The 25342-nt window shown below is 48.2% G+C and overlaps 2 protein-coding genes across 7 annotated transcripts in view; both read right to left on the reverse strand.

The window, feature by feature from the left end:
• Positions 1-10711, reverse strand: part of LOC119976068 (glutamate-rich protein 6) — a 78613-nt gene extending 67902 nt beyond the window's left edge. For 5 of the 6 annotated variants that reach the window (XM_038816198.1, XM_038816201.1, XM_038816200.1 and 2 more), the window contains exon 1: positions 8458-8666. In XM_038816198.1, coding sequence (XP_038672126.1) covers positions 8458-8551 — 94 coding nt within the window. In that variant the 5' untranslated portion in view covers positions 8552-8666. Of the gene's footprint in view, positions 1-8457; positions 8667-10589 lie in introns of those variants that run through there. The other variant, XM_038816199.1, reaches the window with a different exon arrangement.
• Positions 10712-13231: 2520 nt separating this feature from the next.
• The window catches only part of LOC119976353 (E3 ubiquitin-protein ligase SIAH1-like), a 42214-nt gene continuing 30103 nt past the window's right edge, over positions 13232-25342 (reverse strand). The window contains exon 2 of the mRNA XM_038816831.1: positions 13232-13972. Coding sequence (XP_038672759.1) covers positions 13415-13972 — 558 coding nt within the window. The 3' untranslated portion in view covers positions 13232-13414. The remainder of the gene's footprint in view (positions 13973-25342) is intronic.

Here is a 25342-nt window from a genome sequence, read left to right on the forward strand (position 1 = left end):
CAGCAAGACGTCCCAACTGCTGTATTCAAAGTTCTGACCAATGAAACCAAGCATGCCGAATGCCTTCTTCACCACCCTGTCCACCCACTACTCCACCTTCAAGGAGCTATGAACCTGTACCCCTATATCTCTTTGTTCTATAACTCTCCCCAACCCCCTACCATTAACTGAGTATGTCCTGCCCCGAATTGTTAAAGTAAAAAAACCTTTATCCGTCCTACTGCTTCCTTGGTCATTAAACTGGTGAGGAAAAGGGAAATTCCGGACTCTGTTTTCAAGACGCCCAGCCACCCCGGGAGACTGCCGTGAGGATTTAAGGTTCAAAAAAGCCGCGATTTGGTAAACTGAAGCAGTTTGACGTAGCCTTGGAAGATTAGACCCAAATGCAGAATGTATGAGGTACTTTTTTCAGGCCAATGGCATTTTGGGGGAAGGCTGGCAAAAAGTGATTCTCTCAACAGCTTGTGGGATTATGAAGAGCCTTACATAAGAACATAGAACATAAGAACTAGGAGCAGGAGTAGGCCATCTGGCCCCTCGAGCCTGCTCCGCCATTCAATGAGATCATGGCTGATCTTTTGTGGACACTGCTCCACTTTCCGGCCCGAACACCATAACCCTTACCTACCCAGCTGACCCGATTCCAAGTCATTCGATGAGTTAGTTGCATGAGTGTCTGACCACTATGATCCGAAGCCACCCATTATAATGCAATGTTACAAACTCAGCACAGCTGTGCGGAGTCGGGGGGTGAATCAGTGACTGACTCTCTGAGCTGCTTCAGGCGGCTGGTGGAGCACTGCAAATTCGGGCCATCCCGTTGGCAAATGTTGAGGGATAGACTTGTTTGTGAAATAAATAACAATGCCACGCAAAGGAAGCAGTTGGCAGAGCTCACGTTGGACTTAGAGGGCCATTGAGTTAACACTGCCCCCGAAAATACAGTGAAAGGAGTGCAGAAGCTACAAGGGTCCATGGACAATGGGATCCATATCCTGACCCAACCTCCATATAGAACACCTGCGACATCTCAAGGCAGTGCCCGATTGGCCAGATCACCTCCCAAAAGGTAACCGAGGGCGCAATTCCGCAGTCGAGCCCAGGAACCACTACAGAGCTGCGGGATACCTCCCCCAAGAAGGAGAAGGCCGACCACTTTGCCAGATATGTGGACGGAGAACACACAGTGGTCTGGGCCAGCAACATCAGCGGAGAGAACACCGCCCAGGCCAGCCAATGATGTCACAATGAGCCAGTGCCTTGCATGTCGCAATAAACTGCATCACGACCCCGAAGGTGACACCGATCTGGGTCACGCTGCAAGTGAACGGACATCCTCTGGTGATGGCGATGGACACAGGAGCTGCCGTCTCCATCGTTGGCCAACAGTCCTTTTGCCGACTTCATACAGGGATCTTACCATTAACACTGCAAGATGCCAAGGCCAGATTGGTGACCTACACAGGTGAACCGCTGAGACTGATGGGAACCACCGTGACCCTGGTGACCCATGGGCAGCAAACAGTTAGGCTACCCTTAGTCATGTGACCTAATCTGGGGAGTGATTGGTTACAAGTCCTCCGTTTCGATTGGCAGATCTTCCATGGGCACTGGAAACTTGTATGAAGTCCTCGGGCAAATATCCTGGAACATTCCAGGAGGGGCTGAGCAGAATAAAGAGAACCAAGGCTCACATCTATGTGGGCCCAGAGGCTCAACCCAGATATTTCAGGGTATGTTCCTCACAGCTTACTTGCCAAAGCTTCCCACCTGCACCATTATGCCTAGGATACAAAGCTTATATACAAAGCTGGCTGTAGGGGTGTTCCTTTACAAAGCTCGAAATGAGCCATGCTTATCTGCAGGTGGAACTATACTCCGCATCTAGGAAATAAGCAATTATAAACACCCACGAGGGTTATTCGTATACACTCGCCTCCCCTTGAGGTCTCGTCAACACCGATGATCTTGCAAATGGTAATGGAAGGCATACTTCAAGGACTGCCGAATGTAGTAGTGCAGTTGAATGATGTGCTCATCACAGGTACCACTGACAAGGAGCACATGGAAAACCTGGAGGAAGTGCTCAGATGGTTCTCCAAGTTGGCGGCTGGGTAAAAAGCAGCAAATGCGTGTTTAGAGCAAAGGCAGTGACGTACTTGGGGTACAGGGTAGACAGAAATGGCCTGCACCTGTGGAGGAGAAGGTTCAGGCCATAAAAGGTGTTCTAACTCCGAGGAATGCCACCTTCTTGGGCCTGGTGAATTCTTATGGAAAATCCATCTGCAACTTATCATATAGGGGGCTTGCGTAGTCATCCCACCGCCGGGTCAGGAGTCGCTCCGAAAGGATTTACACAGTGATCACCCGGGCGCCTCGAAAATTAAGATGCTGGCTCAAAGCTACGTCTGGTGGCCTGGAATCGATGGGGACATCGAGCGAGTTATGCGTAGTTGCTCTGGTTGTCTGGAGCTCTAAAAGCTCCCACCGGCAGCCTCTCTCCACCCTTGGGAATGGCAAGGGCATCCCTAGGTGAGACTGCATGCTGATTTCACTGGGCCTTTTATGGGGTCCATGTTTCTCATCATTGTGGACGCCCGTTCGAAATGACCTGACTGCTACAACATGGCCTCGACTACATTAAGGGCCACTGTCGAGAAGCTGAGGTGCTCATTCAGCACTCACGGGTTCCCTGAAGTCCTGGTGACTGACAACGGAACGATCTTCTCGACTGAACAGTTTGCCACATTCACAAAGATGAACGGAATCCGTCACATCAGAACTGCCCCGTATCATCCGTCATTTAACTGGCTGGCTGAACGGGCGGCTCAGACATTTAAAAGAGGGTTGAAGAAGCAGTCCACTGGGGTGGCACGGTGGTGCAGCAGTCATTACTGCTGCCTCACGGCGCCGAGTTTGATCCCGGCCCCTGTCCATGTAGAGTTTGTACATTCTCCCCGTGTCTGTGTGGGTCTCACCCCCACAACCCAAAGATGTGCAGGGTAGGTGGATTGGCCACACTAAATTGCCCCTTAATTGGAAAAACTAAAAAAAAAGCAGACCGCAGGCTCCTTCAACATACATGGAAAGATTCCTTTTTAATTACAGGACAATGTCGCACGTGACGCCAGAGGCGGTACCAGCAGAACTGCTAATGAGCCGCAGGCTCAGGGTCCAGTTAAGTCTGACTTTCCCGAGCCTGGGTGGGAAAGTAGAACTACGACAAGACGTGCAGAAATGGGATCATGACCATCGGATGCCAGGGCAGACGTTTGAAACGGGAGCCACAATCTCACGGTCCACAATTTTGGAGATGGTGCACTCTGGCTCCCAGGGCCAGTCTCTGACAAAGTCAAGGTCCAAGGGAAAGCCCTACAGTAAGCACATGGAGCACCTTAAGTAAACGGAAGCCCGCTCTACAGGACGCCTGGTCAGGGACATCGATACCTCCGTCTTGCCAGGAATCACCCCTCAGCTAGGGAATACATTCGACCGTAGCCCAACGCCTGGACTACCAGGATGAAGATGACTCTGGCTTAAACATGGATATAGGAGCTTCTGCACAGATGGACAATGTCATGTCCTAGAAAAATAGAAAATAGGAGCGTGATGTTGCCATTCAGCCCTTCTAGCCTGCACCGCCATTCATTATGATCATGGCTGACCATCCAACTCAATAGCCTAATCCCGCTTTCTTCCCTTATCCTTTGATCCCCTTCGCCCCAAGTGCTATATCTAACTGCTTCTTGAAAACATACAGGGCGGGAGTGGCTCACCACTCTCTGGGTGAAGGAATTTCTCCTAGGGCAGCACAGTGGCGCAGTGGTAGCACTGCAGTCTCACGGCGCCGAGGTCCCAGGTTCGTTCCCGGTTCTGGGTCACTGTCCGTGTGGAGTTTGCACATTCTCCCCGTGTTTGTGTGGGTTTCGCCCCCACAACTCACAGATATGCAAGGTAGGTGGATTCAACATGCTAAATTGCCCCTTAATTGGAAAAAATTAATTGGGTACTCTAAATTTATTTTAAAAAAAAAGAAATTTCTTCTCAACTCTGTCCTATATGGTCTATGACATCTCCTCAGACTGTGACCCATGGTTCTGGACACGTTCACCTTGGGATCATCCTTCTAGACTACCCTGTCTAGGCCTGTTAGAATATTATTGGTTTCTATGAGATTCCCTCTCATTCTTCTGAACACCAGGAAATACAATCCTAACTGACTTAATCTCTCCTCACATGTCAGTCCTGCCACTCCAGGAATCCGTCTGGTAAACCTTCACTGCATTCCCTCGATAGCAAGAGCATCCTTCCTCAGATAAGGAGTCCAAAACTGCACACAATATTACAGGTTTAGCCTCACAAAGGCCTTGTATAATTGCAGCAAGCCATCCCTGCTCCTGTACTTGAATGCTCTCGCTATGAAGGCCAACATATAATTTGCCTTCTTAACCGCCTGCTGCATCTGCATGCTTACCTTCATGACTGGTGTACGTGGACACCTGGGTCTCGTTGCACATTTCCCACTCCTAATTTTTGGCCATTCAGATAATAGTCTGCCTTCTCACTACCAAAGTGGATAACCTCACATTTATCCAAATTATACTGCAACTATCATTCATTTGCCCACTAACTTGTCCAAATCACACTGAATCTCCATCTGTAAATTTGAAGATATTACATTTTGTTCCCTCATCTAAATCATTAATGTATATTGTGAATAGCAGGGGTCCTAGCAACAATCCCTGCTGTACCCCATTAGTTACTGCCTGCCAATTTGAAAAAGACCCGTTAATTCCTACTCTTTTTTTCCTGTCTGCCTACCAGTTTTCTATCCATCTCACTGCACTACATTTAATCCCATGCGCTTTAATTTTACACATGTCTGGGGCCGAGAACCTGGAAATAGCCTTCCAGATGTTGGCCAAGAAAAGCCATAAAAACCACCTGACCCACACCCACCGCAGGCAGAATCTCAGCCTCGGTTAAAATGGTGCAGAAGGACTCCTCAGACGAATGCATAGGAGGAACATTCGGACTTGGGAGGAAGGGTAGCATGATAGCATTGTGAATAGCACAATTGCTTCACAGCTCCAGGGTCCGAGGTTCAATTCCGGCTTGGGTCACTGTCTGTGCGGAGTCTGCATATCCTCCCCGTGTGTGCGTGGGTTTCCACCGGGTGCTCCAGTTTCCTCCCACAGTCCAAAGATGAGCAGGTTAGGTGGATTGTCCATGATAAATTGTCCTTAGTATCCAAAATTGCCCTTAGTGTTGGGTGGGGTTACTGGGTTATGGGGACAGGGTGGAGGTGTTGACCTTGGGTAGGGTGCTCTTTCCAAGAGCCGGTGCAGACTCGATGGGCCAAATGGCCTCCTTCTGCACTGTAAATTCTATGATTAATCTAGGACAAAGGTTGGGCACAACATCGTGGGCCGAAGGGCCTGTTCTGTGCTGTATTGTAAGAAGAAGAAAAAACTTTAGACCATGAACTCTTGTCTTCCATTTTGACTCCCATCCTCCAAGTGCCAATGTGTTTCTCATTCTCATGAAGTTTCATTCAGACAGCGCTGACAATTCTGCTAATAACACCTACTCTGGATCAATGTTTTTTGTCTTTCATACTATCATTACCACTCCCTTTGCCTCATGTTTCATGACATCTTTGTTATTTCATCTCCCAGTCCTAACTTATTCCTGACCTTTCCTTTTGCTCCATCTGATCCTCCCCAGCTCACCTTTTTCAACAGCATAAAACCCATCACATTTCTATCTCTCTTCAGACTTGAAGACTCACATTGGATTTGCAACGTTAATTCTGTTTCTTTCTCCATAGATGCTGCCAGACATGCTGTGTTTTTCTTGCACTTTGTTTAATGAAAGACTCCAGTGATAATCCTGGAGGGTTGACAACCCGACTTCAGTAGAAAGCTGAACCCCGGACTCCAGTTTCAGGCTACACCCTAACTGCATTGATGTAAATCAAAGATGAGGTGGAGTAGGTTGGGCCAGTACTCATTGGAGTTTCAACGAATGAGAGATGACCTTACTGAGACATATAGGATTCTCCAGGGGCTTGACAGGGTAGATGCTGAGAGGTTGTTTCCCCAGGTGGGAGAGTCTAGGACCAGAGGGCGTAATCTCAGAGTAAGGGCCACAAATTCATGACAGAGATGAGGAGGAATTTCATTTCTCAGAGGTTGGTTGGCATGGCACGGTATGGGCAGCACGGTAACACAGTGGTTAGCACTGTTGCTTCACAGCGCCAGGGCCCCAGATTCGATTCCCGGCTTGGGTCACTGTCTGTGTGGAGTATGCACGTTCTCCCCGTGTCTGCGTGGGCCTCCTCCGGGTGCTCCGGTTTCCTCCCACAAGTCCTGAAAGACATGCTTGTTAGGTGAATTGGATGTTTAGAATTCTCTCGCAGTGTGCCCGAACAGACGCCGGAATGTGGTGACTAGGGGATTTTCACAGTAACTTCATTGCAGTGTTAATGTAAACCTACTTGTGACACAAATAAATATTATTATTATAATGGCGAATCTGTGAATTGTTTACCGCAGAGGGCTCTGGAAGCAGGATAATTAAGTACGTTCATGACTGATATGGACAGATTTTTAATTAGTAAGGGAATCGAGGGTTATGGGGATAAGGCAGGAAAGTGGAATAGAAGGTTACCATTTCAGATCAGTCGTGATCCCATTGAATTGATGGACCGAATGGCCTGCTTCTGCTGCCACCTCTTGTGGTCTTAAACTGCTTTGCTTTTTGGGATTACATCCTTCAATGCTGTTGTGGGACAACCCTCAGAGGCCAGAGGGCTACCAGCTGGGCCCACCGATTTGTCTTCCCTCAGAGAGATGAGGTAGAGTGAGGAGGGAGATGAGGTAGAGTGAGGAGGGAGATGAGGTGGAGTGAGGAGGGAGATGAGGTGGAGGGAGGAGGGAGATGAGGTGGTGAGGAGGGAGATGAGGCGGAGTGAGGAGGGAGATGAGGTAGTGAGGAGGGAGATGAGGTGGAGTGAGGAGGGAGATGAGGTGGAGTGAGGAGGGAGATGAGGTGGAGTGAGGAGGGAGATGAGGTGGAGTGAGGAGGGAGATGAGGTGGAGGGAGGAGGGAGATGAGGTAGAGTGAGGAGGGAGATGAGGTAGAGTGAGATGAGGTGGAGTGAGGAGGGAGATGAGGTAGAGTGAGGAGGAAGACGAGGTAGAGGGAGATGAGGTAGAGGGAGATGAGGTAGGGTGAGGAGGGAGGAGGTAGAGGGAGATGAGGTAGTAAGGAGGGAGATGAGGTAGAGTGAGGAGGGAGATGAGGTAGAGTGAGGAGGGAGATGAGGTAGAGTGAGGAGGGAGATGAGGTAGAGGGAGATGAGGTAGAGTGAGGAGGGAGATGAGGTAGAGGGAGATAAAGTAGAGGGAGATGAGGTAGAGTGAGGAGGGAGATGAGGTGGAGGGAGGAGGGAGATGAGGTAGAGTGAGGAGGGAGATGAGGTAGAGTGAGATGAGGTAGAGTGAGATGAGGTAGAGTGAGATGAGGTAGAGTGAGATGAGGTGGAGTGAGGAGGGAGATGAGGTGGAGTGTGGAGGGAGATGAGGTGGTGAGGAGGGAGATGAGGTGAAGTGAGGAGGGAGATGAGGTGGAGTGAGGAGGGAGATGAGGTGGAGTGAGGAGGGAGGTGAGGTAGAGTGAGGAGGGAGATGAGGTAGAGTGAGATGAGGTGGAGTGAGGAGGGAAATGAGGTAGAGTGAGGAGGGAGATGAGGTAGAGTGAGGAGGGAGATGAGGTAGAGTGAGATGAGGTGGAGTGAGGAGGGAAACGAGGTAGAGTGAGGAGGGAGATGAGGTGGATCGAGGAGGGAGATGAGGTGGAGTGAGGAGGGAGATGAGGTAGAGTGAGATGAGGTGGAGTGAGGAGGGAGATGAGGCGGAGTGAGGAGGGAGATGAGGTGGAGTGAGGAGGGAGGTGAGGTAGAGTGAGGAGGGAGATGAGGTAGAGTGAGATGAGGTGGAGTGAGGAGGGAAATGAGGTAGAGTGAGGAGGGAGATGAGGTAGAGTGAGATGAGGTGGAGTGAGGAGGGAAACGAGGTAGAGTGAGGAGGGAGATGAGGTGGATCGAGGAGGGAGATGAGGTGGAGTGAGGAGGGAGATGAGGTAGAGTGAGATGAGGTGGAGTGAGGAGGGAAACGAGGTAGAGTGAGGAGGGAAACGAGGTAGAGTGAGGAGGGAGATGAGGTGGATCGAGGAGGGAGATGAGGTGGAGTGAGGAGGGAGATGAGGTAGAGTGATATGAGGTGGAGTGAGGAGGGAAGGCTGGCGTGGAAGGTAGCCTTGTGTAGAGGAGGATGGTCTGGGGAGGGCTGTGAAAGGCCTCCCCCTCCCCCGCGCCCTGGCTGGGCTGTGCAGCTCCAGTTACCCTCCGCGGGAAGAGGGCTTCGTGTCACCGGTTCGCCTCCCCGCGTTTACCTGCGATTTCCAGGTCGGACGGGGCGGGAGTCTCCTGGTCCGGGATGGGGGTGAGCGGCCTCTCCGGCTCGCCCTCCTGTTCCTGCTCGCTCATGGTGCGGGTCCCGGGTCAGTAATAACTAATGCCCTGGCTTCGGCCTCCCCTTTGCCCGGCAGGCCTGGCTTCGGCCTCCCCTTTGCCCGGCAGGCCTGGCTTCACCGACACAGCCGTTCCGGCATTGTTGTGGCGCGTTGCCATGGTGACCGCCGCCTGCCCAGCGCCTGCGCACTCTCTCTCGCTCCCTCGATGACAGAACCCACCCCTCGGCCATTCGGCCCAACTTGTGTCTACTACATTTTTTTAAAAAAAAGAGTACCCACTTCTCTTCCCCCCTCCCCCAATTAAGGGGTAATTTAGCCTGGCTGATGCACCTACCTCCGGCACATCTTTTTTGGGCACAGTAAGAAGTCTTACAACACCAGGTTAAAGTCCCAACAGGTTTGTTTCTAACCAGTGGCTTCTGGAGCTCAGCTCCTTCCTCAGGTGAATCTTTTTTTGGGTTGTGTGTGAGTGAGAGCCACACAAACACAGGGACCTGATGCCCACTACGGTTTCTGCTCTGACACCAGCCTTCCTAGAGACTCAAGGTTATCCCCAACAACATCAAACAACCATGTTTTTTTTAAAAAGGGGGACAGCCCCAGCCCCAGTCCCCCCAACAACTCAAAAGATAGACAGAAAAAAAAGCAAATTACTGCAGATGCTGGAATCTGAAACGAAAGGGACAATGCTGGAAAATCTCAGCAAGTCTGGCAGCATCTGTAGGGAGAGAAAAGAGCTAACGTTTCGAGTCCGATGACTCTTTGTCAAGGGTAACAGACAGAGAAAGTGGGAAATATTTATACTGTGGAGTGAGAATGAAAGATGAGTCATAGCCACAGAAACCCAGGGAAACCGGGTGCTAAGATGGGCAGGGTAGGTGGAATGGCCACTCTTTTGAGGTCCACCAACAAAACAGAAGAAAGGAAACAAAATGAGGGACAAAGCAAAAAAAGGGCCACTCCTGTTAGGGGCACTGCCTGAACATAACAAACATCAACGGAAACTTAAAAACATCAAATAAGAGTGCAGTTAAAGGGGTCAATAAAGCACCCTGCCACGAATGTAAGGTGGATTGGCCAAGCTAAATTGCCCATCAGTTGGGAAAAACAAATTGGGTACTCTAAATTTAAAAAAATAAAATAAAAGGGGGGACAGGCAAGGCAGATAAGAAAACATTGGGGAAGCTCTCCTTTATTGGCTGATGCCCCAGCAGCCTATGAGAGCAGGTTATGCTGGAACTATGATAAAGCACCGGTTAGGCCTCAGCTAGAGACCGTACTGCAAGCAGTCCCGGTCACCACATTACAAGAAGAGTGTTATATTGTCGAGTCCACAGCACAGAAACAGCCCACACTCAGCTCAATAGGTCACTACAGGTCATGCTGGCTTCATGTGCCTCCCCCTCACCCCGTTTCATTCCACCCTTTGCAGAGGAAAGGCAGGCGGAGCGAAAAGAAAAAGAAAAAAATTGCTTATTGTCACAAGTAGGCTTCAAATGAAGTTACTCTGAAAAGCCCCTAGTCGCCACATTCCGGTGCCTGTTCGGGGAGGCTGGTACGGGAATTGAACCGTGCTGCTGGCCTGCTGTCAAAGCCAGCGATTTAACCCAGTGTGCTAAACCAGCCCCGTTTAACCTCTTTGGTCATGCAAAGCCTGGACCCATTGCTGACCACCGTGGCCAGGTCCAGTAGCATTCCCCCATGCTGTCATGTTTCCAACATCACACCAGTGAGTCTCTTTATTGATGCTAACTTAAAATTAGCCAAATGCTTCAAAACTGCCCCAAAAGATCAACACTTAGGTGTTTTAGCATGCTAAATTGCCCCTTAATTGGAAAAAATAAATTAGATACTCTTAATGTACATTAAAAAATGAAACTGAGAACGTAGTGAAGAATGTATCTGTCCATCACTTGCACCGGCACAGGATTGTGGTAAAAGCTTTTCTCTCATCTCTTTCAGAGAAATTGTGCATAAATACTCCATCTCTGTTGCTATATTGCATTGTTAAATTAGCTAAAACTTGATTGTCACAATGATATGGTGCTCACCATCTCCAGCTAACATTAGCATGTGGGACGACAGTGGTGCAGCGGTTAGCACTGCTGCCTCATGGCGCCGAGGACCCGGGTTCGATCCCGGCCCCCCAGGTCACTGCAGCGTAGGTGGATTGGCCACGCTAAATTGCCCCTTAATTGGAAAGAAAAAGAATTGGATACTTCAAATTTAAAAAAAGCATGCAGTTCTTTTTGGGGACTCTTCTGCTTCTCCACCTCTCTCTTGGTCACAATAGCATCAGCTTATTCATACACTTCCCAATGTCAATACTTTCACGTCTCATTACAACAGCATGGGGCCTTTAACATAATAAAACATCCCAAGCTGTTTTGTGTGGATATAATGCAACAAAGGAAATACCAAGCCACATCAGGGGATATTAGGGTAAATGACCAAAGTAAAGAAGTAGTATAGAGGTGGAGAGGTAATAATAATAATAATAAATAAATAATAAATAATCTTTGTCACAAGTAGGCTTACATTGACACTGCAATGAAGTTATTGTGAAAAGCCCCTAGTCATCACATTCCGGCACCTGTTCGGGTACACAGAGGGAGAATTCAGAATTCTCAGCTGGTACGAGAATTGAACCCGTGCTGCTGGCCTTGTTCTGCATCACAAACCAGCTGTCTAGCCCTCTGAGCTAAACCAGCCCCTCATAAAGAGGGAAATCCAAAGCTTAGGGATAAGGCAAATGAAGGCACTGCCACCAATGGCAATTATAATTGAGGATACTCAAGAAGCCAGAATTAGAGCAGAATCTAGAATTATGGGTCACTGTTTAAAAATAAGGGGTCGCCGATTCAAGACAGAGATGAGGAGAATCCTTTTCTCTCACAGGGTCATGAATCTCTCGAACTCTCTTCCTCAAAATACAGTGGATGCAGAGCCTTTGAAGACTGAGCTAGGTAGATTCTTGGTTAACAAGGTGAACAGTTATCCGGGGTAGTTGTTACAATCGGATCAGCCATGATCTTATTGAATGGTGGAGCAGGCTCGAGGGGCCGACTGGCCTCCTCCTGCTCCTATTAAGTATGTATATTCGTATGTGGAGGAGTGCAGCTATCTCGGAGGGTTGAGGGGCTGGAGGATATTACAGAGATAGGGAGCCGTGTGGCCACGAGGAGACGTAGCGATGGCGTTACTTAAGCAGGAGTCAATGCAGGTCAGTGAGCACAGGGCTAATTGTTAAACAAGGACCTGGTGTGAGTTAGGACATGTGCAGCAGCGTTTTGGATGATCAAGTTTACAAAGGGTGGCGCTGAGGTCCCAGGTTCGATCCCGGCTCTGGGTCACTGTCTGTGTGGAGTTTGCACATTCTCCCCGTGTCTGCGTGGGTTTCGCCCCCACAACCCAAAAATGTGCAGAGTAGGTGGATTGGCTATGCTAAATTGCCCCTTAATTGGAAAAAATAATTGGGTAATCTAAATTTATTAAAAAAAAAGAAAAAAAAAAGTTTACAAAGGGTGAAATGTGGTGAACCAGCGAGGAATGTATTAGACTAGTCAAATCTAGAGGTGACAAAGGCATGGATAAGAATTTGTTGAAGCAGATGAGCTGAGGTGGGGCACCTTTGGGCAATGTGATGGAGGTGGAAATAAACGATCATAAGGAAGATGCAGACAGAGCTTATCTCAGGGTCAAAAATGATCACAAGTTTGCAAACAGTCTGGCTAAGCCTCAGACAGTTGCCAGGGAAATGGATGGAGGTGTTAGCTCAGGAGATCAAAGAATAGGTTTACAGTATGGATTGAAGACAATGGCTTCAGTCTTCCCTCCAGCTAATTGCAGGAAATTTCTGTTTCGCCATTATTGGTAATCAGACAAGCAATCTGACAATTTAGATGGAGGAGTCAAGCAAGGTGGGATCAAGCTGGGTGACATCAATGTACAAATGGAAGCTGATGCTGTGCTTTCAGATGTTGCCAAAAGATGGGAAATAATTAAATATGAAATGGGAAAGGGCAGGTTCCATGGGGCCACCACAGAATGAAGTGTGGGAGTGAGATGAGAATTCATGATGGTAACCTCCCTTCATCCCCACTTCATACTTGTACTCTTCTGTCTATACTGCCTGTCCATCACTCCTTCTCAGTTTGATGCCATCACCTTATTGGTGTCAGAGGGAGGGCATCATATTTCACAAAGCATTGGGATCAAGGTAGGGTCTCTTCCTTTGCGCCGGGAGCTCCAGGTTCAAGTCCCACCCGGGACTTGATAGTCAGGTTCATAACGCGGTCAAGCTGGTTGATTTATCAGTCTGCAAATTTGTTCCAACACGCCAATGACGGACAGTAAAAGCGGGAGAGATTCCTGGTCAGCCATGGGGTGGAAAGAACACTGGAGCCTCCAGCACCATAATCCATAGATTACAACATTCCGTGCTCGTTGCCATTCAGTTCACTCTGGGGGAGGACCAAGTTGCTAACACCCTCACAGATCCGCTATGGGAGTGATAGAGTTGGTTGAAGAGGCTTTCAATGCCCTCCCGTGTTCCTCACATTACATGAAGCAAAATGGAAAAGGAAAGCATTCAATTGGTGTCGTTCAAAGGTAGGTTATGGACAATGCCTGATGGGCTTAGCATTAGTTAGCACCAGAAACATTTTGGGGAAATAAAGTTGAGTATTGCCACCACTCTGAAATATATATTTATTTAAAAAAAAGCTATTATGGTAACATAATTTAAATAAATTGGCACAGTCAGTGAAGCTTCACAATGATCTCGTGTCTAACCTAGAGAAGATAGACAAAAAAATAAAATAAGCAACAATTCATCACAACATTGGCAATCCCAAACACCACTGCCACATAAATATCATGAACAGCAAGTCGAAATGGTCACGTTAATTCCCAGGTTGCCATTGTCAGCAAAGAGGTGCGCAATGGCCGCGTCAAAGACTAGGCAGTCGCTGTTCATGATGGCCGTGGCCACACCGTCGTGGATGGACCGCGGCGTCGCCTCCCACGTGAGGCGGCGGCGGTTGCCGTTCAGCTCCAGCCGGTAGGCAAAGTTCGCCGCCTGCTTGCGGGCGCCAATCAGCAGCACGATGGCGAAGAACTGCTGGTGGCCCTCGTACTTCTCCTGCTTCTCCAGCACCAGCATGAAGTGTCGCCCGAAGCAGGACTGCATCATGACCCAGTCCACCGCCCCGGGCAAGTTAATGTCTGTGGCCAGGAAGACAATGTCCTCCCCTTGGAGGGTGGTGATGCTTTTGTGCACGTGCACCAGGTGAGACATCACCTGCTCCAGGGAGCCCTGCCACTTGCACGAGGCCCCGGGGCAAGGGCAGGAGTAGGGGCGGAACTCGCAGGCATCCTCATGGTCTGGCTTCTCGGTGTGATGGAGGGTCAGCAAACATCCGGTCGATGCGTACTAGAGGAGGGCAGAAAAACAAAAACGTTTAATGGTGACACCCTCTGACTCTCCGCTCCGAACACAGACACTCAACACAGTAACTCAGTTTCACGCGACGGTGTTCGACTGGGACATTACAAAGCTGCTCAGTAAATGTTACCTACTGTCCACAATAGACAGGGAGTTCAAAAGTAGGACTTTGTAAATTTAAATGACATCTGCCTATATTTTTCTAACAGAGATCAGAGGGTTTATGGATAAGAAGAAACTCACCATTATCAGGGCTCAAGAGTAAAGAAAGAATTTGCATTTATATAGTGCCTTTCACAAACCCACTTTACAGCCAATGTAGTATTATTTTTGAATTAAATTTGGAGTATCCAATTCTTTTTTTCCAATTAAGGGGCAAATTAGCACGACCAATTCCCTGCACATCTTTTGGGTTGTGGGGGTGAAACCCACGCAAACTCGGAGAGAATGTGCAAACTCCACACGGACAGTGACCCAGAGCCGGGATCGAACCTGGGACCTCGGCGCCGTGAGGCCACAGTGCAAACCACTGAGCCACCGTGCTGCCCTCCTCCGCTCTTGTGAGATTCTGTCCCCTCGTTCCAGACTCTCCAAACACCAGTCTCTCAGAATCTCATCTTTCAATGCAAGTTCAGCAGGTAATAGGGAAGGCAAATGGAACAAGGCAATAGACCACGCCTGGAATGCTGGGAACGGTTTTGGTCCCTTTATCTAAGGAAAGATATTGGAGGCAGTCCAGAGAAGGTTCACTAGGTTGATCCCGGGAATGGGGGGGATTTTCTTATGAGGAGAGGTTGAGTAGATTGGGCCTGCACTCATTGGAGTTTAGAAGAATGAGAGGTGACCTTATTGAGACATATAGGGTTTCATAGGGGCTTGACAGGAAGATGCTGAGATGTTGTTTCTTTTTGCAGGATGGCGTATTACCAGAGCGCATAACCAAAGAGTAAGGGTTTGACAAAGGGTCACCTGGACTCGAAACGTTAGCTCTTTTCTCTCTCTACAGATGCTGCCAGGCCTGCTGAGATTTTCCAGCATTTTCTCTTTGATCAAAGAGGAAGCGGTTTCTGCCCATCTAAAACAGATAAGGAGGAATTTCTTTTCAGAGGGTATTGAATCTGTGGAATTTTTTTTACCACAGGGAGCTTTAGGGCAGGGTCGTTAAGAATGTTCAAGGGCGAGATGGACAGGGTTTTAATCAGTAAGGGAATAAAGGGTTATGGGGGCGGCACAGTAGCACAATGGTTAGCACTGTTGCTTCACAGCACCAGGGATCCGGGTTCAATTCCTGCTTGGGTTACTGTCTGTGCGGAGTCTGCGCGTTCTCCCCATGTCTGCGTGGGTTTCCGGATGCTCCGGTTTCCTCCCACAAGTCCCAAATGACGTGCTTGTCAAGTGAATTGGACATTCTGAATTCTCCCTCTTTATCCGAACAGGTGGCAGAACGTGGAGAGTCGGGGATTTGCACAGTAACTTCATTGCAGTGTTAATGTAAGCCTACTTGTGACAATAATAAAGATTATTATTATAAGGCAGGAAGTGGAGTTGAGGATTATCACATCAGATCAACCATGATTGGTGGAGCAGAATCGATGGGCCGAATGGCCGACTTCTGCTCCTACACCTTACGAGATCACCTCTCATTCAGCTGAACTCCAGAAAATACAGGCCCGTTCCACTCAGTGCCCACTGTGCCACTGTCCCACGCCCAGCCTTGGGTCAAGTAGGAGACTGTATGGCTAACTGCAACACACGGCATCAACAGAAGTACGTGGTGCGGCATTTCATTTAGCTCACCAAGCAGTCCTACCCAGAATTTCTAAGACCGTAACAGGGGGACTTCCCTGCAAGACCCAGAATCTATTTGAATATGGATAAACACTTCTGTCAAACTGATAACGCATAATAAAAGCAAATTACTGCAGATGCTGGAATCTGAAACTGATAACGCAACCACTCTCAGTAATAGTGACCTTGAACCTATCGTTGCTTGTCGTAATGGCTCACCAATGCCCTTTAGGAAAGGATATTTGCAGCTCTGACCTGGTCTGGCCTACATGTGTCTCTAGAACAAAGAAGACCAAAGAACCATACAGCACAGGAACAGGCCCTTCGGCCCTCCAAGCCTGCGCCAATCATGTGTCCTATCTAGACCAACCGCTTGTATCCTTCTATACCAAGTCTGTTCATGTGCCTATCCAGATAAGTCTTAACGGTCGCTAACGTATCTGCCTCAACCACCTCCCTTGGCAGTGCATTCCAGGCCACCACCATACACAAAACTTTCCCTGCACATCTCCACTGAACCATCCCCCACTCACCTTGAACATGTCCCCCTTATAATTGTAATTTCCGCCCTGGGAAAAAGCCTCCACTGTTCGCGCTATCTATACCCCTAATAATTTTATAAACTTCTAAGAGGTCACCCCTCAGCCTCTGTCTCTCTAGGGGCAACAATCCCAGTTTATTCAATCTCTCTTCATAGCTAATACCCTCCATACCAGGCAACATCCTGGTAAACCTTTTCAGTACTCTCTCCAAAGCCTCCACGTCGTTTTGGTAGTGCGGTGACCAGAATCGGACACAGTATTTCAAATGTGGTTCAACCAACGTTCTATATAATTGTAACATAATTTTTGAGCTTTTATACTCGATACCTCGTCCTATGAAGGCAAGCATGCCATATGCTTTCTGAAATGAATGAAAATCGCTTATTGTCACGAGTAGGCTTCAATGAAGTTACTGTGAAAAGCCCCTAGTCGCCACATTCCGGCGCCTGTCCGGGGATGCCGGTACGGGAATCAAACCGTGCTGCTGGCCTGCTTGGTTTGCTTTGAAAGCCAGCGATTTAGCCCAGTGAGCTAAACCAGCCCCTTTCTTCACCACCATTTCCACCGTGCTGCCACTTTTAAGGATCTGTGGACCTGCACGCCCAGATCTGTGTGTGTCTCTATGCTCTTGATGGTTCTACCATTTATTTTGTAGCTCCAACCTGAATCGGCTCTACCAAAATCAGGAACATGGTTGGCTCTTAAGTGACCCTCTGAAATGGCTCTGCAAGCCACTCAGTTCAAGGGCACTTAGGGATGGGCAACAAAGGCTGGTCTTGCCAGCAATGCCCACATCCCAAGAAAGAAAAAAATAGAAAAAATTCACCAGGCACTCCTTGTTGGCAGCTGATGACAATAATCTAAATGAACATTAACTAATACATATTATAGTTGTCAATCAAAATCCCCTTCGGCCATCAAGAGAGAAGAGAGAACTTCAATCCGGTAATAATAGCTTCATTGAGAATTTGGTTGGACCACATTTAAATACTGTGTCCAATTCTGGTCACCGCACTACCAAAACGATGTGGAGGCTTTGAAGAGAGTACTGAAAAGGTTTACCAGGATGTTTCCTGGCATGGAGGGTATTAGCTATGAGGAGAGAACTTCATGTTGGGGACAGGATCGAGGGAAATGCCGATTTGGGAGAATCACAGATTTGAGCCAGGGAAGTGGTATGGAAATTTTCAGAAATGAGAGGAGAAGGGGATTAAGACACTAAAAGATTTGTTTCTTGGGGGTCGGTTTGCAGGATTGAAGGAGCTGGAACGGAAGTATGGGCTGGAGCAGGGGGAAATGTTTAGACACAAGCAGGTTCGAGATTTTGCCAGAAAGGAGATACGGAGCTCCCCGGTGGAGCCGGCCTCCACATTGCTGGAGGAGGTGCTGACGACAGGGGGACTGGAGAAGGGGGTATGTTGGCGGTTTACGGAGTTATTTTGGAAGAGGAGAAGGCACCACTGGAAGGGATCAAAGCAAAGTGAGTTGGGAGAGGATATGGAGGAGGGGTTCTCGTGTGAGGTGCTCCAGAGAGTGAACGCCTCCACCTCGTGCGCGAGGTTGGGGCTGATACAGCTGAAGGTGGTATACAGAGCACACCTCATGAGGGTGGGTGAGGATGAGTCGATTCTTTGAAGGGATAGAAGGTGCATGCGAACGTTGTGCGGGGGGGGGGGGGGGGGGGGGGGGGTGCCTGCAAATCATGTTCATATGTTTTGGTTCTGCCAAAGCTGGAGGATTACTGGAAGGAAGTTTTTAGGGTAATCTCTAAAGTGGTGCACGTGAAACTTGACCCGGGCCCTCGGGAGGCCATAATCAGGGTGTCGGACCAGCCAGGGTTGGAAATGGGTGAGGAGGTGGATGCGCCTTTGCCTCGTTGATCACCCGAAGGCGGATCCTGATGGGATGGAGAGCAACCTCTCCACCCTGTGCCCTGGCGTGGCGGGGGGACCTGTTGGAATTCTTGACTCTTGAGAAGGTTAAATTTGAACTGAGGGGAAGGATGGAGGGGTTCTACAATTCATGGGCATTATTCATTATGCACTTTCAAGAACTGGATAACATCGAACATTAGTTGGGGGGGAGGGGGACTTTGTGTGTTAATGGTGACTATGGGTGTTTCCTGATTCCTTTTTGTCATTTGTTTATGTGAACATGCGGGCTAATGTTTGGGGTTTGGTGGGAGGATTGGATCGTTGTTATTGACATGGGGATTGACATATTCGTTGCTGATTATTGTTTATTGCTGGTGGGTATAAATTTGGGAGAAAATGTGAAAAAGGAGAATAAAAAAATATTTTTAAAAAAAAGAGAGAACCTTCCAACTTTTCTTACTACACGGCGAACCCAAAGTGGGCAACTCCGGCCGAGTAAATTCTGATGGGTGGATGAGGGCTTAAAAGCACCAAAACAGCGTTATCCAAATTGCTGGAATTCAGAATTTACTTGGATTTCCTTGGGGAAATTAGATTGTCCGGAAACAATCATTCATTCTGCTCAGTTTACAAGATATTATTAACGTGCCACATGTGGTCCTGCCTAAGTTGGCCTGCGCGAGCAAACCATCACCAACCCCCCCCCCCCCCCCCCCCCCCCCCCCCCCCCCCCCCCCCCCGCCCCAACCTCCCCAAAAAACCCCAAAAAATACTTTGCTGAGAAATGAGGGTGGTGACCTGGTTTGACCGGTAGGTGGGCGAAATGGAAGGCCTACCTTTTCACAATGAGTCACACACCGAAGCTGAAGTGACAGCAGCAGGGGAACTGGAAATGCCACTGGCAGCCCACGTGGCAGTGTAAGAACTATGCAATGTGGGCGTTAGCCACGGTATGAAGCTTGGCTGAGTTGGACAAACCAGTCAGACTGGGAGGGCAAATGCTGCAGTGACACAACCATTTCCAGTACAGCAAAACCACAGCACGGAAGTTTTAAAGTTTTCCAACTTTTGACAAAACAGATAGTCAACGGCCGATCCAAACGGCCACCGGTAATGAACGATTGCCTCCCTACTGACTTGTTACTGGCGGCTACGTGTCCACGTGCTACTAGCAACCACCCACCCTCCTCAGCCATGTGATACGAGCTACCTCAGGCCGCTGGACTCAGCCCCGGTTCAGTTGGTAGCACTCTTGCCTAAGAGCCAGAGCTGTGGGTTCAAGGCCCTAATTTTCTACATTACAACAGTGTTGACACTTCAAATGTACTTAATTGGCTGTAAGCCCCCAGAGACATCCACTGTCATGAAAAGCACGATGGGAATGCAGGTCTTTCTTTCTTAGCAATGTTTTATTAGGCCTCCCCACCCATGTCAACTAGATGTATTAACGTCGGTATTTTTAAATATTCATAGCCGACGTCCTGACCTCCCAGTTTGATCTGTTTGTCAACTTAGACCCAGGATACCGGTTTCCTCCCACAGTCGATAGACGTGCAGGTTAGGTGGATTGGCCATGCTAAATTGCCCTTAGTGTCGGGAAGCTGGGTGGGGTTGCTATGTTACGGGTATGGGGCGGAGCTGTGGGCTTAAGTGGGGTGCTCTTTCCAAGTGTTCCAGCTACTGTTGAGTAAAGACCACCTGCAGCCTCTTTGCATAATCAGTGTCAATTATTGGATACTTAACATCAATGAGACACCTAACTGGAATGACTCAACCCATTCCTTAACAGTCTCCCCTTCCTTGGAGATCAACCGCGTCTCCGGTGTACTAGGCGACTGTGCTCAGAGGCCTTTACCTATCGTCCACTCCCTTAGAGTGGCGGTCCTGGCTTGTCACTGTGTCCCGGTAAATACCGGGACTGATAACACATCATGGAAAAGAGAGGCACAAGGCCGCTTTTCACCGAGTCTGGCGTACGGACAAGAGCAAAAGACTCTGGTACAGAAAATGATCAGAGATGGGTGGGAACCCGACGCAGCCCCTGTAGAACAAAGTAAACGGTGGGATACACAGAAGCGAGACACGGCAATAAAGGTGGGGGTCAATTTAGTTACAGTTACAAAATCCGCACAGGCGACAACACAACAGATTACAGAAATCTTCCCTCCAGCCAAGGAGACCCACCCCCATATGCCTCCGCCCCACTACACACTGGGGACGAAGAACAAGCAACAGAAATTAAGTGTGCCCCCCTACAACGTTACGCTAATAATGCAAATGACAGATATAAAGCCTTCACACTGTTAGAAAAACAGGCTATTTTTTTTTTTTTAATTTAGATTAGCCAATTATTTTTTCCAATTAAGGGGCAATTTAGCGTGGCCAATCCACCTACTCTGCACATTTTTGGTTTGTGGGGGCGAAACCCACGCAGACACGGGGAGAACGTGCAAACTCCACACGGACAGTGACCCAGAGCCGGGATCGAACCTGGGACCTCAGCGCCGTGAGGCGGTTGTGCTAACCACTAGGCCACCGTGCTGCCCTAAAACAGGCTATTTTAAAGGATTTAGGGACTCTCGCTCCCCGCGGTAAGAACGGTGACTTTTGGAGAAATTTGGAGGAGATGTGGGACGTACACGACCTGCATCCACGTGACATTCACCAATTAGTAAGGGCCAAATGTCCATCAGATAAGTGGAGAACCTTAGCAGCCAATTTCCAAGATGGAGATTGGGCGGCCGCAGTTGCGGCGAAGGCGGCTCGGCCCACCCAACAAGCAGCCTATAATGTGTTTAAAGCGACCGTCTGTACCAGCTTGGGGGACCCTACCACCAATTGGGGAAGGATCCAGGCTACGAGACAGAAGAAAGGGGAGTCTAGTAGCGATTATGGGGAACGATTATTTAACGCATACTGCGAATCCTGCCGACTACGCCATTTGTTAGAGGTGAAAATATTCACATGCAGGCCTTTTCGAATGAGTAAAGAAGCAGTTTATTATATCAGAGCTCTGGGAGAAAGATCTGAAAGCTCCGCAGCTTGGCAGCACTCTATCTCATTTGAGCTAAGGTTCACACAGGGTTAATATACAGATTCAAAAGCAAAATAAGTTTGTAATCGCATTTACATACAGCCAATCAACTTTATTCGCATCACAATTCATTGCAAGCAACTAATTAGTCCTCCACTGTCTCAGTCCATGCCATAAATGAAGGGCAGCACAGTAGCACAGTGGTTAGCACAATTGCTTCACAGCTCCAGGGTCCCAGGTTCGATTCTGGCTTGGGTCACTGTCTGTGTGGAGTCTGCACGTCCTCCCCGTGTGTGCGTGGGTTTCCTCCGGGTGCTCCGGTTACCTCCCACAGTCCAAAGATGTGCAGGTTAGGTGGTTTGGCCATGATAAATTGCCCTTGGTGTCCAAAATTGCCCTAAGTGTTGGGTGGGGTTACTGGGTTATGGGGATAGGGTGGAGGTGTGGGTTTGGATAGGGTGCTCTTTCCAAGAGCCGGTGCAGACTCGATGGGCCGAATGGCCTCCTTCTGCACTGTAAATTCTATGAAATGGTTATTAGTTCGTAATCTACAGCCTTTTCCCGTTGTTGCTAATTCCTCTGCTAGCCGGGCAGTCACAAATATCTTCAGGCATTCAGACCTTGGGCAAAGTTTGTCAACAGTCCATTGTCTTTAGGTATGCACCTGGTGATGAGTCATTTGTTTTACACAGAGGGCTGCAATTTTCAGAGAGAATTTCACAGAAAATACATCGAGCTGCAGCGTTAGATATAATTTGCAACATAGTGAAGAATTAGTTATATATTGTAAAAAGCAGAATTTCGCACATGAATATCCCACAATCATATAATGTGAAACACAGAATTTTCCCATTAACAATCCCTCCTGTTGGTCATGGAAGATGTTTCCTGAATCCCAAATGACCACAACGAGTCGATGCAAGGGCAGCAGGGTGTGTTTTAAATATATACGGCCTTTGGGGCATGTAACCTCCCTGATGTTCCGTACGTACACCGTGCATGTGGTTCAAAGATCACCCCTCAAACTAACCCAACATGGTACTGATGTTCCTTTTTATCTGCCGTCCCCTCAGGAAGCGTATCAATCTCAACATCGGCACTAACTACTGGCACGATTTGCGTGGCCATGACTTTGCAGCAAGTGTTTAAGCACACACTGATCAGGCAACATATTATCAAGAGGGCAACAATTATGATCACCCCATACACCAGGTATGATTGCCAAGAGCCTCTGAATAGCCACTCTAACCATCTGCCCACTCCAGAGTTGTAGTTGTGAAACTGCCCCAATTGCCTTAATCTTTGAGGCCTCCTTACGAATGTGGGTGGCCAAATCAATGACGTTTTCAGAGGAGTCGGGGATGTAAGTGCAACACTCTCTCCCTATAATAGCACGCGTGCCGCCCTTCTTTGCCAGAATAAAATCCAATGCCAAGCGATTTTGTAGGGCAATAGTTCTTTCGCCCACTAATTCTGCTGATATGACCTGCAGAACTCGGCTTCCTTCAGTGAGTGTTTTTAAAAAATAAATTTAGATTACCCAATTATTTTTTCCAATTAAGGGGCAATTTAGCGTGGCCAATCCACCTACTCTGCACATTTTTGGGTTGTGGGGGCGAAACCCACGCAGACACGGGGAGAATGTGCAAACTCCACACGGACAGTGACCCGGAGCCGAGATCGAACCTGGGACCTCAGCGCCGTGAGGCGGTTGTGCTAACCACTAGGCCACCGTGCTGCCCTCTTCAGTGAGTGTTAATGCGGTTTTGTTAGCCAGTCTCTCGAGTGTGGAGGCCGCGTTTATTACCTCCCTTGCTGATTTGGCGTTCCCATACGGTGGGAAGGCTATCACCCAGAACCGTTGCGCTTCGGTAATGTCACGACGGGACCGAAGGGCCGGGGGCTGGATTAGGGCTTTTGTCGTTCCGCACATTCGGAAGAGGGCAACATTTACCACTGTTCCCCAAAAAGGAAAATTATAAAACCTCCTGCACTCGAAACCCCATCACATAAATTTGCATAGGACGCATCACTATAAACTATGAGTTTCAAGTGACTAAGATCACCGAGAACCTCAAAACACACTCCTGCATTTTTAGTTTGACCAAGGCTTTATTTGCTCTCATTAGGTCTTCCACCTTGGGATCATTCAGTTTTGTACTCAACTCAAAGACATCAAAACTAACGCCCGGTCTAGTCTGTCTACCTAACCAATTCAGTTGCCCAATTAAACTACGCAGTTGCTCTTTTTCCGTCTTTGAAACCACTGCGTCTTTTTGTGGAACCCGACCACGACTAGTTGCTGTTGGGCTGACGCTCTCCAAATAAGGTTGCTGACGTAAAGTTGCACCTAACTTAGTCTGTCCGATTTCTAGTCCAATGTATTTAAATGCACCGGAAGCCTGACTTCCAACCCTGAATTCTTTCCTCAACACAGAGATTACAATAGCTTCGAAATCACTAGTCCCACCCCACAAAAAATCATCGAAATGCATTATAAAGATGCCAGAAAGATTTCCTTTATAGTACCAGTAAAACATTGACGGATCCACTTTCAACTGGCAACAGCCAACAAATCTGACCTTACGTAAAAAATACCAGACTCTAGACGGATCATTTAATCCATATACACATTTGTTCAACTTCCAGAGTACCCCTTTTGTGTTAGCTGCTTCTTTAGGGGGATGGAGAAAAATGTCTCTCTGATGCTGATGCCCTGCAAAAAGAACATAAGAACTAGGAGCAGGAGTAGGCCATCTGGCCCCTCGAGCCTGCTCCGCCATTCAATGAGATCATGGCTGATCTTTTGTGGACTCAGCTCCACTTTCCGGCCCGAACACCATAACCCTTCATCCCTTTATTCTTCAAAAAACTATCTATCTTTACCTTAAAAACATGTAATGAAGGAGCCTCAACTGCTTCACTGGGCAAGGAATTCCATAGATTCACAACCCTTTGGGTGAAGAAGTTCCTTCTAAACTCAGTCCTAAATCTACTTCCCCTTATTTTGAGGCTATGTCCCCTAGTTCTGCTTTCACCCGCCAGTGGAAACAACCTGCCCGCATCTATCCTATCTATTCCCTTCATAATTTTAAATGTTTCTATAAGATCCCCCCTCACCCTTCTAAATTCCAACGAGTACAGTCCCAGTCTACTCAACCTCTCCTCATAATCCAACCCCTTCAGCTCTGGGATTAACCTAGTGAATCTCCTCTGCACACCCTCCAGTGCCAGTATGTCCTTTCTCAAGTAAGGAGACCAAAACTGAACACAATACTCCAGGTGGCCTCGCTAACACCTTATACAATTGCAACATAACCTCCCTAGTCTTAAACTCCAACCCTCTAGCAATGAAGGACAAAATTCCACTTGCCTTCTTAATCACCTGTTGCACCTGTAAACCAACTTTCTGTGACTCATGCACTAGCACACCCAGGTGTCTCTGCACAGCGGCATGCTTTAATATTTTATCGTTTAAATAATAATCCCGTTTGCTGTTATTCCTACCAAATTGGATAACCTCACATTTGTCAACATTGTATTCCATCTGCCAGACCCTAGCCCATTCACTTAACCTATCCAAATCCCTCTGCAGACTTCCAGTATCCTCTGCACGTTTCGCTTTACCACTCATCTTGGTGTCATCTGCAAACTTGGACACATTGCCCTTGGTCCCCAACTCCAAATCATCTATGTAAATTGTGAACAATTGTGGGCCCAACACGGATCCCTGAGGGACACCACTAGCTACTGATTGCCAACCAGAGAAACACCCATTAATCCCCACTCTTTGCTTTCTATTAATTAACCAATCCTCTATCCATGCTACTACTTTACCCTTAATGCCATGCATCTTTATCTTATGCAGCAACCTTTTGTGTGGCACCTTGTCAAAGGCTTTCTGGAAATCCAGATATACCACATCCATTGGCTCCTACCTCCTTTTTTAAACAGTGGTGTCACGTTTGCTAATTTCCAATCCACCGGGACCACCCCAGAGTCTAGTGAATTTTGGTGATTCATCACTAGTGCATCTGCAATTTCCCTAGCCATTTCTTTTAGCACTCTGGGATGCATTCCATCAGGGCCAGGAGACTTGTCTATCTTTAGCCCCATTAGC

The sequence above is a fragment of the Scyliorhinus canicula genome, chromosome 13, assembly GCF_902713615.1.
Source record: "Scyliorhinus canicula chromosome 13, sScyCan1.1, whole genome shotgun sequence".
Lineage (NCBI taxonomy): Eukaryota > Metazoa > Chordata > Chondrichthyes > Carcharhiniformes > Scyliorhinidae > Scyliorhinus > Scyliorhinus canicula.